The sequence below is a fragment of the Rhyacophila brunnea genome, unplaced genomic scaffold (genome assembly GCF_057557595.1).
Source record: "Rhyacophila brunnea isolate RB1 unplaced genomic scaffold, BYU_Rbru_1.0 scaffold_7, whole genome shotgun sequence".
Lineage (NCBI taxonomy): Eukaryota > Metazoa > Arthropoda > Insecta > Trichoptera > Rhyacophilidae > Rhyacophila > Rhyacophila brunnea.
In genome coordinates, this window is record NW_028233339.1 from 5243152 (window position 1) to 5257519 (window position 14368).

Genomic DNA, 14368 nt, shown 5'->3' on the forward strand with positions numbered 1-14368 from the left:
GAAAATATACACCGATTTTTTATCACAGTATTATGATTATAAATATTAAATTACTTATAGATGAAGGGAGTGTGTAAGTCGGTGTGGTTGAGTTATTGATTTCCCTCGACAGTAGAACCATTCGTGTCCATTCGTGACGAAGTTCATTACTAACGCCATTTAAAAAAAAATGAAAATATACAATTTGTATATCAACAAGTACCAAGCACGCAGAGCGCAACTACTGGGGGTGGCTAGGAAAACTATTGATTTTTTTCATTAACAAAACCTAAAGGTTGACGTACTGGAAGTAGGATGAATCAAAGTCGAACATTTACCCGGGCAAAAGTGGTTTGATTTTTAGGTCATAATGAATTTTAATAGTTTATCCAAATAATAATGCATATTATTCAATATAGTTATTGTCGATTAATCTTCATTCTATAAGTATGAGATACTAAAATGTGTGACAACTTGAACCAGTGAAAGGAACGTATAGGTACATAAGTTAATCGTTGGTTAGTGACTTGTTGTTTACATGTGGTCATATGGAAATGTCACTGGACTTACATTTTCATTTTATGTTTTGCTGTAAAATGCCTTTACGGAGTGTTTATTATACAAAGCTGACAGTGGGCATCGATAATGCCAAATTATTATTCATACGATTCGTTTGACAAATCTCTATTCTACTTCCTATCTGTGTATATGCTATAATCGATTTAAAACGTCGTACGCGTGTTGCATTATCATATATTATATTATGTAGGTGTTCATATTTTTTATGACAGCTTTCCAATGCTGCTTTTCAATGAAAAATATGTAAACATCAAAGTCGTTGAAAAACACCTTTTCTATTTAGACGGAACCTATGTAAGTATATGAAAGTGAAGTTGGTAAGGGTTACTGGTACTGGCAACTGGTGCGTTGCCCATCAGGTGGCCATTAGATATAATTAGCATGTTATGTAAGTGTGGTAGTTAAATCTTAAAAGTAAACTTCATATCAATACAATTTTAGATTCACTCAATCAGGCAGTTCTATAAACTATAAAGTATTAAATGTACCTATAGATATCGCCACGGTTCACGATAAACCCCTAACTTCAATTTAATCACGAATGGATGTTATTGGTTTATTAGCTAATGCATAGATGTTTGACTTGTACTTGAACAGAAACGTTCATATTCTAGTATAGCAACTCTAAGTGTGAGGCTTCAGTGCCAGCGTTCGGCGCAGCGTTGAGCGTTATGCGCAACTCAAACGTATAACCGTATAAATGTATAACCAAAAAAAGACATTGTCTACGAACATTTTCACACACGGTTGCACGTTTGAGTTTCGCAAAACGCTCAACGCTGCGCCAAACGCTGCCACTCAGGACGTACACTAAGTGTCGGGGCACACTGCTATAAGCCGTACGATGCGCGCATGGCGCAGGTTACCCGAACGGCACATGCTTTGCGCAATACGCTGTTCATAAAACAATAAGTGCTTTTTACGCCTCTCGCGCTTCGAACGGCCACTCGCAGTGTGCAGCCTTAACTCTTGTGTCCATACATTTATCCAAATATACCGAACCATCATTATTTAGATTAGAATAATATGTAATAATCACAAAAATCGTGCACGTCATAGCGAAACGTCAAAAGAAGAGGCTAAAGACGGCGGCTGTATACAAAAGTTGATTGTTGCCAAATGTGGTGTACATATATTAATTTTTTTATTACTATCTATAATTAGTGTTATTATTAATAAAATTTAAACAAAAAACAGCGTACTAATAATACATACAACATCATAAAACGTACACGAAAGTACACCATGTGAGGTAATTAGACCATATCTTAAGAAATAAAACAACTACTCTAAACTAAACTCACCTCACGCAAGTGACATATATTGTCAATATTCGAAGTTATCTAATTAAACACAGTTGTCGATGTAAATAAAATTGTATACCTACAAATATAATAATTTCTTTCACTGAGCATAGTTTTTATGTGAGAAAAAAACACCGTAAACTCATTTTATAATAAAATCGTAATCTTCTTAACTGTTTTATAAAGTACCTATACCTATTGCACGTTTTATACAAAAAATGTTTAATTTGCAATGAAATAACCGTGTGTAAAATTACATAAAAAAGTGATCATGAAAACTAATTTGCTGCAATTTAACTTGACAAAAAATACGTTTAACTGCTTCATATCTCGAGGCCAGCCGAGTAATAATAATTGCTTCCATTAATATTAATAAATTTGTGCATTACTGCATAGTTCAGGGCTAGACTTTAACTAAGTGATTTTTTGAGACGGATTCATTGACTGACATTTCATCAATTTAGATGATTTATCGTCAACCTGAATAAATGATGTAATTCTAGTAAAAGTCGTGTGGCGACACATGCCCGTGCCGTAAGACGATACTTCAGTGAAACGGCAAATAATTTCCAACTATAGGCGCGACGAAATTTTGGAGTCGCTGGCATTAGGAGAGCGAACGTCGAGGTGTGAATACGTCAATTTGTTTCGTGATGGCGACGGGGGTATTAATTCTTAAATCGTGGTAAGATGGCTAAAACTGGCTGAATAAGAAAACATGTCAATGAATATATTATTATTGTTACTAATAGAACAATAAACAGAACATTAAATGGACGCATGTTGGATTTATATGACAAATTATATTTCGTTCGGTATGCGTCATTTGCACCCGCGACCCGCGATCCGCGCATCGCCTAGCCACGATCTTTTTAGAATTTAGACCATGCCTCAACTGAGGTATAGCCTTAAGTAAAAGTTTCAATGAAATGGAAAAAAGGGGTGGGCTTCGAAACGCTCTCTTCCATAGCAAATGTCTAATCCTAATGAATATAACAAATTATGAATCATTCTTCTATCTATGTGAATGTAAAATTTTTATAAAAACTATTTTCGTTAGTTACTTATCAAAATGTTCAGAGGCTTTTTAAATGCCATGTCAAATGAATAGCAAAAGCTTCATCAATAAGTGAAAATATTGAAGAAATAAAAGCAGCAATCGTACGTTTTCTTATACTCACTTCATTGTAATAATAAGTAATAACGTTTAGATACCTAATTATTTTGTTTTTCTTTCATTTACAAATAGCTGAGACATTATTGATTATAATATGACAGTAATATCTAACCTTCCATTGGTGATGCGAATTGGGAAGGCAATATTTGTGTTTGTGAGCTTAAATCACCCAGTGTAGGTATATCGTATACTTACTTATTATTGTATTAATTAAATACGATGTTTTTTTATAAATTCTGTTTAATTCTTTATATTTTGCATGCTATGTTAAATGATCTTAAAATTATAATACGCAATATTCGCATATGAAAATAATTAAATTTTCGAGTTAATTAACTTGAGTCAGGTTACTACTACTTTGGAGTAAACAAACGATGATAGAAGTACCAATACATCAGCCATATATGGAAATCAATTGCCGCGGATGCATTTGGAAACTGAGAGCCAGTTAACGCGTATTAAATGCACCGTTGGCACACTTACCTGGTCAGAATATCGCTGGGCATTACATTATCGATAATGGTCATTTTAAGTATGCTTGCGTCGCCTTGACTCGATCGATATAACATCTCAGCTCTCACCTGTTGAGGTCAGGCTTGAAAGCGAGCCGTATTCTATTGATTTATTTACTTACCTGCTCTATGTGTTATAGTTATGTACATAAGTAATTAGTTAACTAAATTCAAGAAGATTGAAGATTCATAATATGATTATTTTTGCAGTCGCGCACAGTCCCAAACTCCAAAGATTGTACGTACCTAATGAATTCCATTCATATCTTCATATTTTGCAATATGTACAATACAATGGCACGTTAAACGATCTCATTTCTTTGATATTATCATCATCATCATCGGCACTGCAACCTAGTGCGGGTCTCGACCAGTGGCGATTATCTTTTTCGCAAATGACACAAACGATCCGTCGGGAGATTTAAGAGGGGCCTTGATACAGTTCAAACCACAGTCAATTCTTAAAAACGATGCGTATCTATTTATTTCTCATAAGTAGGTGTAGTAGGAGTTATTTTCCAGAGTAATGCTTCTACTTTACTTACTTATCTCACCCTGTCACGCCCCAGTGTTTGAGCATTGGGCAAGCACAAAGTCCCGCCACTACCCTCGTTCTACGTCTCGCGTCCCGTCATGTGAGACCTGCAGCGCGTAGATCGCTTTTGTAGCACGGCTCTTGATGCCGTCTTCCAAATTTCATTAGCTATACTGCTATATCTCCCTTCCCTTGATCATTTGTATTAAATCACCAATGGCTTGGACATAGAGCCGCTTATGTTCATAAGTTGCGTAATCCAACAGAATATCTCACATCACTTGCAGCCCTCTTCCTTTTACTGTATTGTGAGTCATATTTACTATCGCGAAAAATATGACTGAAGTATGCAGATGTTTCTCCACGTCAAATGGTAGTCATTAGAAACCTATAAATCTATAATACGAAATCTGGCTGATTATTCAAGTTGCTGTCGAAAAATTGTTAAGTGAATAAGCCCGTAATGGATATAAACACAATCCATTACCGAAGATAATCCTGAAGCATGTCCTCATAAACACAGGTAATGGATCCCGGGTACTGTAGGCGTATTTTTTTGACAAGTGAGCGTGGAGGGCGTACGCGCAATTAACCGTGACCGCGATTCTTCTGTGACCCGCAAACTGTGAATTATCACCTATCCCGTCCTAACACCGGAAAAGACCAGAGCTTAAAATGCACTCTCGGAGTAAGTACTCGATACCTACTCCTCCGTATCTTGTGAAGCTGGTTTGTAAATTGCCTGTCAGATGGAAAAGGAGATTGCTTTATTGAGTCGGCTGATTTAAGAACCCGTTGCACTGGGAATCATTTTAACGTCTGCCGATAACAATACTAAATCCATTACAAGATCGAATTTACTAAGTGAAAGTCAATATTAATTTTGTTAATTTATGAAAAAAATGTAAGTACCTATATACTTATATATTATATAACATGCCATGAGGTTCAATGACAGCAGTGCGGTGAAACAATCGCAAACACCTAGGCTTTGATTGAGAAAATCACATAAATATGTTATTATGACCTCACTAGGAATCGAATCGAATTGGACTACGATGCGGTCACTGGATTTTATTAAACAAATATTGTTCCTCATTAAAAAAAAAATTAACGGGTTATACCTTATTATTCTGGTAAACGTATGTAAGTAGAAAGGATCATCTTCACAGGAGAACTTTCGTAAAAATTGTACATCTTTTAATGCTCGCCTCCAATTACACATTACACCATCTCGTGGTGGCGTTTTTATGTAATTATTCCTCTTCTATTATCTAATTGTACATAAATTAAAAAAAAAATACATCGATATCATACCTACACAAAACACTATTATTTATACCAACTTTATTTATACCACGTTTTTAAATTTTCTGTTGAATCTTATAAACTTGACATCTCTATGTATTAATAAAAACTTTTTATTGTACTTGATAGAAATACTGAATAAATTATATTATAGAATACAGAAATGTAATTTTGACATTTCATATTGATTTCCATAGTAACGCACGTATATATTAATAATTTAGTTGCTAGGACCCACTTAGCACTTAACTGAAAATGAATTCAAGTCTACTTAAAGATGGCGAAAAGCATTGTCGTCGTGTTCTGATATATTCTAAAAGTTTCAAATGTGTAGCTAGTCGGGAAGTTAATTAAAATTTTTGGACAAACAAGAAAAAAATTGTACTGCACAAGAAAAAATCTGTACCGGACAAACAAGAATACGAGCTAATAAAAACGTGGTTATAAATAAGTATGCCAATTTATGATTAAATTTAAATAAAATTAGTTGTATTTTGCTTATGCATACAACATAGGCGATATAATTTTGATGTCGTATTTATTGTCCTTTTATGGGACATAGTGAAAAAGTCACAGCGAAAATATTATACTATTTTAAAATACTATCTTATAACTACTATCTTATAATACTATCTAGTTATTGAAAAAGGTGCTTTATAGAATGTCTAATTGTTTATTTGATTCAGGAGATCATCGTTAGTATATTCATATTTATATTTGGAAGTAAACAATAAATACTTATTTCTAATTTCTTGTATCTAATAGTTGTTTTGAGTGTTTAATTAATATAGCAGAAGTACCTACTTATTCTTTGTAATATTTTTATCCTGATAAAGTGATCAATGTTTACATGTAAGCTGTAACATCTTACTTACAAAAGCACTTCTAATCGACTCATGATGGATTATGGAAATATGTCGCGTGTCAGTCACTCTGTCAGTATGGTAAATATTTGCACATATAAACATTACGATTTTAATTTAGCGTTCTTGGCCTTCGATTCAACGTTGTTATAATGCGTAGGCTGTATGGAATCCGTATTTTTTTCTAGGAAGATCGTCTTCTTTATGAAATTCTTTGGTGTATTATTTGTTCATTTAATGCATATAATAGCGGATAAAAATACAAATAAACTCAGATATTTATAGTAGGTAATTATTTAATTAGGCAAAGTATTTTTCACGCGATACTTATGTTGTGTTAAGTTATGGTTTAATTATTTTAATTACATCAAATGAAATTACAAAATAAGTAGTTGGCTTATTAATATTCTTATCATTCAGTTATCTATGATTTATTTCAGATTAACTCATTAATTAGTCTTTAATTGGTGGTTTATAGTGAATTTAGGATCCGGTTTGCATAGGATATAATATATAAATACAATGAATTTGTGTGTACTCATTTATTTTAATAATATTATATATTCAGCTTTATCTTAAATATTAGAAAACATCGCTGTAATCATCTTTGATTTGAGGCGAGATGAGATGTTAACGTGGGCTACATGTTAATATTATGGTACATATATCAGTTCGCAAATCATTACTTCCGGTCTAGACGGAGTATACGTAGTACCTACATGCAGTATCCATCAGTAGAGGGGGTATCTTAATAGACTTTATAATATATGCTTGTTTGATATCCATTCGTTTAGGTATTAAAAAGAGGGACGGGAATAGGAAAGTGCGAAGATATTTGGCTGTGTATTTTTTACACTTATAAAAATGTGCGGTACTAGTAAAAAATTGCCATTTTGCTAGTGTTGATATAATAATACGTGTCTGTGATAATATAACACTGATAACTTTATGAATTTGGTAGCATTAGTTCTATGTTCAACAAGATATCGGCTATTTGTACTAGCTGTGTCCAACCGAATTGCTTCGAATATCGATATATTCCACTTATGTGTGTGCATTGAGATTAACGTTGTTTTATAATTTCTTATCATATCAACTCATCCATTGTTTTTATTTCGATTGTTTACTTTACACCCGTTAAAATAGTTAAATTGAATTGAATTGTAACGCCCAATGATTTAAATACTGACATGCGAACTCAAGTCATGCACTATTATTGCATCACTCAACCATTTTCCGACACCTAGTTTTATAAAAACTTTGATGCATATAGTATGTTGTTTTTAAATATTGTCTTTTCTGTCTTTACAGTGACTTCTCTAGCCTCAAAAAAGAAGACGTTTACGACAACAATGAGCTGGCCTTCCGCACTGCCGAGTCTTACTTGGGCATCCCAGCGCTGCTGGACGCTGAGGACATGGCGCAATACGCAGTCCCTGACAGACTCTCCATCCTCACGTATCTCTCGCAGTACTACCAGCACTTTGCTTCAGCATCAGGTATGTCTATGAGTAAAACTCCATGAATACACAAGCTTTTTTATATTTGTATGTGCTATATTGATATCTTATTGGACGTATTTTGTCAGTGGTAGTAAGTGAAGGCTGTATCATAACATAAAGACCTTCGCTTTGTTATATACTATACTAATTACACACTTTTTAATAATGCAAATTTATTTTTTACGGTTAATGATCAACGTGAGATAATGAAAATGTAAAAAAATCAGCCATCTTCCTTCCAAATTTGGTCGTACATATTGGCCGTCAGAGAAATAAGAACTGCCTCAAAAACGTAAGCAAACATATTTAATATTCCCTAAACGAAGTAGAATAAAAGTATATAAAAATACATTCAAAATATATAGGTACACTTCTGCTGTGTGCCCACTTACCTATCAGTGGTATAATTAATGATAGGTACTGTTTCCTCCGTAATAAATTTGGGGCAAATTCCAAGAAATTGCTATATTGATTAAATTGAACATACGTTAAAGTGCCCACCACCACCCGTCATATATGCACAACCGTGGATATGCACGGCCGCTTTCTATGACGCTTTAAACGTGTCTGAAAGAAGTGATTTTAAGTGCTCATTCCGACCCGAGACGGAGCCGCACGGGACTGATGCTGCAACCATGCACCGTAGTGCTTAAAGAAGAAAGTTAAGAAAGAAAATGTTTGTTTTTGGACTGGCTCTGCTGTCCGCTGACGTTAAGCGCTTTGTGTACCCGCATACTGAGTGTCACGAATTGAAATGGATGAGTCTACAGAAGAGTCGGGACTATCCCGCTCCCCATACGACGCTGCAAATTTCTCAAATGCCGAAAAGTTGGCCTCGGTTGCTACCAGATCTCCATGACCAATTGGGCCCGTGTGAGGACGGACCCTGGCAAACAGCTCCGCTCGTTCGAATTCCATAAGCGGGCAATCCCAGAGGATGTGTTCAACATCTTGGTGGTCAATAGGTTTTCAGTTAAATGATTTGCGGTGAGGCAATGGAATCAAAATTCGATTTGTCGTGAAAATGGTTAGTAGTCCGAGTACGTCATAGCGCATTCGCCAAAAATCAGCCAATAAAATGGTCCACAGCGCTAGTTCAAATAAACCTTTTTTATTTGTATTTTCTTATATTTTTACTAAGTAGTCTCATTATTAGTTTGTCTTCAGCTCTCGTTTATTGTTGCTTGGTATCAAGTACGTAATCTGTTTTGTAAATATCAAATGACGGTTTTAAAATTATAATACACAAAACGATTTAGTCACATTGTCATTCCTGTCACGACCGCACGAATATCCTTGTAGCATTTTTTTAGTATGGCAACAAGTGATAGGTATCATAAGCATAGTTACGAATACTTAGGCAACACCATGCTTTCACAGTGAATCCGTATTTCGCTACGAAATCTACAGTAAGTCATATTTTGAACAATATGTACAATGTTTTTCAGTTATGAATGTTATGATAATAATATGTACTTTTATTCTTTTCTAATTCTACATTATTATAATCGAATATCAAAATAAAAGAGTTATTCATCGTGACATGGTAAGGTGCTTGTTGGGCACAATACAAGCGAACCACAGAAAACACATTACGAAGAAAGCACTATCACAGTGAGTAGTAAAATATATCGTTATAAATACGTGTACAACATTTTTATACACCGGATAAATAACTAGCCATAATATATTATGATATACATACTAGGTGCGAGTTTTTTTAATCGATGTATAAACCACAATAAGGGAACAGACCAGGGTTTGCGATGTAATAGAGTTAGCTAAAAACCTCAAATGGAAATGGACTGGACACATAGCTGGAAGAATGGACAATCGTTGGATAAATCTATTCATCCAGTGATATCCAAGTGTTACAACACGTCCGCAAGGTAGACCCTGAGGCCGCTGAAATTATAAAGTTCTGCGGAAGTACGTATCAACGCAACTCACAGGATCGTGGTGAAGTGGAATCAGCTTGGAGGGGCCTCATCCAGCAGTGGATAGATTCAGACTGATGATGATGATGATAAGCCACCTGGTATAATATTCGTTATGTGTAAATTAAAATTATAAAAATAAAATATTTGTATAGGTACTTCGGCTATTAATATTATGAGTTATGACGATTGTAATAACTAAATTTTTGTCTCTTTTTGCATCTGGCATGTAGACGAAACATTTATTTACTTACAAAATTATTCCGTAAACTGTAAATAAAAAATACGTGCATCATAGAGTACCACCAAGTTAGCGCCGTTGGCAATGAATGGGTGATATCTATTGTGTGATATATTATGTGGTGGTAGGTTAGGTATTTATAGTCTGTTGGTGTTCACAAAAGGATAGAATGTTCGAATCCTCGCGGTGGCCCATACACACGAAGTCATTCTCGGTTTATTTCTTATCCGGGTCGTGAATCGCCATTGTTTCGAGGCTTCGATTGATTCCATTATTCTTGCGGTTGTGTTTATTTTGCAATAAAATTATTGTTTGAACTGACACGTTTTTATAACATGGCAAGCGCCCAGTTATATTATATTCCATTAAAACTAAATGCAGAAAAAGTTTTCTGTTCTTTTTATTTTATTTTTGTGGTAACTAGTAAGTAATGTTTTAGAATGACTATTGTTAATATAGAAATATACAACAGATGTGATAAGTAGATAGGTTATTTTTTTTTTAACATGACTTGTATCAAATTATATGCCCAATTAAAAAGAAAGAGTCAAGGTTTGTAATGAAACATCGCAGATTATCATAAATACTTGTGCTGATAGTACAGATTATGATTTATATGACATCTATGTTGCACTCAGAACAGACCTGTTGATTTGGAGCGGCATGCACAATCTAAGATTTAGATCCTAAGGATAAGTCGCCGAAAAGCATGACTTAACTATAGACAATCCTGAGTATAGAGTTAAGGAATCCTTAACCATAGACTACTTTTGTTATGAACACGCCCCCTTCTGTATTACCATTTACCACTTACAGCTGCTGTCAAAATGAATTCGCATGTCTATAAAACAGTCCATACACTCAAATTCATTTAACAATGTATCTCAATATGGATATTGATAGTGTTAATTCGTTTGGCATATACTTGCAAAATATTATTTTACTTTTATACGTCAGCCTGCAGAAATACAAGATGCCATGTGATAGAATGACACTTGACTCTGGTGTTACCATGTTAAAAAAATATCTTGCGGTGCCTGTGGAATCACGTATAATGACTTATAACGGAAACATAAGAGTATTATAATTAAATATTAATATGTATTTATAGTTATTGTATTTATAAAATGCAGTTGTCATATTTTTGTCATCTTTTAACAATTATGTAATAATTTACCTAAACTATAGGAAAGAGAATTTTTAAATATGGTATTATTTTCAATAGAAATGATCTTAACTAAGGACAATGTTTCTGCATAGTGTTTTCTGCTAAGAAAATTTTAGTTATGACAAATGTTTCTGCATTCTGCTCTTTTCCGTCAAATTAATGCTGTTAAAATTTTCATTCAGGTCAGAGAACCTTTGTATAGGTATAATACAATTAGAATCATACAAATAGTGTAGAACTTTGATGACCGATTTCGTTTGATTTGAACAAACTAGATCAATTAAAATTGTTTATTGTAAACCAATTGAAATCTTTGTAACTAGAATTCTTTGTTACTGGTTTATGAGATGCCAAAAAGCGAAATATGTACTAATAGCGTCCTTTATCATTATCATTGCCATTTTCCGGGTCGATCCGCTGCTGTTTAAAAGCTCCTCTAGTTTCTTTCACTCTAATCGGTCCTTAGTTCTTCGCTGGAATGTATTTTCCGCGAGATTCTGCGAGAAATTTTAGCATAGACGGAGTCGTTGACCCATTTATGGGAATCGCTTTTCAGTTAGATAAGGAGTTTGTCATTTCTTTTGCATTAGATACATTTGACAAAATGTACTTGTATTATTATGTGCCCAATAATTTTATTTTAAAATCAATTTCTCACATGCACAACGATTGCGTGTCCGGAATCTTGTACGTATGCAGTTCGCCGTATCACACTTCACCGTGAAATATTGTATCGGAAATATATGGCCGTATATTAAAGACCGTCCAACCTATTTGGGTCGCATAGTACTGACATAAAATTCATATCTAAATGAAACACCGTTCTTGTCGGTTTACACTTTACAGGAAGCCAGCAGCAAACAATTTTTGGAAATAGCCGATATACTGGAGTATTTGTTAGGTGAGGCTAGGTTTTCATTCTTGAATTCATGAATTTTGTCAAAATCAGCTATGGAAATTGATTTTATATTGAATCAAATAAAATTGGAGACTGAATGCGAACTGTGCCACGGTGAAATGTTTTACGTACAATTTACATGTAACCCAACGATTGATCATTTGAGAATGTTTGTTTAAAGGCAAAGAAACACCGTATTATTAAGTTATTTCGATTAAGGTATATGAAATTTGAGTTATTTTATTTTATAAACTCGTTTTGTAATTGCGTCCGTTACTTGATTTACCTATAAATAGTAATAATTGAAAGTTCCACCGGTGCGATGTTATCCAAATTTATTCGTCGTCGCACTCAGGTACGCAACTGTACAGGTTTGCTTTCGTGTTCAACAATTAAATAGCAATATTGTTAATGTAAAAAAAAACACATATTTGAGCAGTAATAATTATTGCGTGGCAGTATTCGATAAATAGACAGCGATGATCGTAGACGTAAAAAAAGTTGCTTTGCCGCCTTGCTTTTTGCGGTAAGAAAACTGCTACTGGTTTAGTTATGTAGCCACAAAAACGGGACCCAGCACAATATAGATCAGAAATAAACTCGTTTTTATTATCAGGCCACAAACGGTTTTAAAATATTTAAGTGTGCCACGTATAAACTACCTAATTCTACCGGTTTGTTAGCAAACTTGTGTATTCGTTAATTAAATGCTTTTTCTTCTCGTTAAAATCAATTTATGGGAGCCTATTTTAGATTCTAAATATTAAATTTTGTCTGTCCCTTACAGCCAATTAAATATCGTAGGAAATGAGAAAACGTAGTTGTGTTATGTTATAATTTTAGCTAAGTTATCGAAGCAATTCAGTTCAAAGTCGTATATTTTTTCTGTCTATCGTCGTATCTGTGAATATTCCCATGCGTTCTTATTCGGAATATTTATTATAAACATCAATTAGCAGTTTGTAAATATTATTTATTTTAGAACTAACGGGGATATTTAGTTGCCACAGTGGCGTGGATCAGTTTCGTTCTTGCATAACTAAACAACTGAAAACTAAATATTATTTTATTAATGTCTGTAGTTACATCTGAGCCAGTATGTCGTATGTAGTATGATTTTGCAGAAGATTAGTTAAATACAGACTATGTACCTCTCCAAAGTATCACATCATTCAAAGTTAATTCACCCTTTAAACACCCCTAAAAACAAGATATTCTTTAAAAAATGCATCAAGCGGGTGAAAATCTTACATAAATTTCCACTTTCCATGTTCTGATTATTAATTATGTTATCTTTACATTAGTGTACCTACCTACGACAAAGTAGAAAGTCGCTATAATTAAATTCAATATAAATGACATTGACAAATTAGTAATATGACTGAATCTATTAGTTTTATCTATACTTAATATTTATTTTCTCTGATATTACGTATATATTTACTTTTGAGAATATCATAACATTCCTACCTACTTGAGAACCTTTTTACGACTTCATTGATCGACTGGCAACAAGAAGTATTGGACAAAGTTTACTATTTATATTTCACCCCCTTGTATGTCATACGAAATACATACGAATAAGTATTTCAACAAGGATTTGTGATTGATCATGCATTAAAATGGACGATAGCATAACACTTACAAGTTGATATATCGAATATTTCATAACATCAAAACCTTGGTTCTAATTTTATATATATTTTTAAAGAAATAGCTGATCGATTTTACAGTGGGAGTGTTTGGAAGTTATACTTTATACATTATGTGAAATTACACGTAGAATATGTAGGATTTTTTTTATTAGATTTTGACCATTCGTGGACTTATCCGTTTATGGAAATAGACGCCTCTTATACTATTATTTATTTAACATTATTATTATTATTGCTACTTCAGAACACGAATCGATCATTAAAATCGACTTAATGTTCTGATCTGTAGATGACCTACACGAGTTTGATTCTTAACTACTATTTAAATAATCTATGTTCTTACCATTAAAATTACTTTCTTGATGCTCCACTGACTGTGTCAATAGTGAGCACTCAGCAGAGGAAGAGGTCCGAGACTCGAATCTCTAACCTGTTAAGTAAACTCACTTAACGTTTCACGGAAGAACTTCTTACCTTACTTAACTCTCGTCTACGATTGTTGTTTGGAGAAGTCACAATAAAATAATAAATATTACTTCTTAGTGGGAAGGGTCATGGCATCTAATGGAGAACATCCGGGTTCACGTTCATTTTGATTTATAATAATAAATTAAATCAAATATAAAAGCGGTTTCTATATAACAATAATAGTAGGTATCTATTATTTGATGTATTAAATTTTTGATATTGAAATTTCAACATCTTAACAA

The 14368-nt window shown here is 33.6% G+C and overlaps 1 protein-coding gene across 2 annotated transcripts in view; it reads left to right on the forward strand.

Annotated features, from left to right (window-relative positions):
* Positions 1-14368, forward strand: part of MICAL-like (protein) — a 342544-nt gene that overhangs the window by 154509 nt on the left and 173667 nt on the right. For both annotated transcript variants that reach the window (XM_085957918.1, XM_085957917.1), the window contains exon 3: positions 7569-7756. In XM_085957918.1, coding sequence (XP_085814044.1) covers positions 7569-7756 — 188 coding nt within the window. The remainder of the gene's footprint in view (positions 1-7568; positions 7757-14368) is intronic.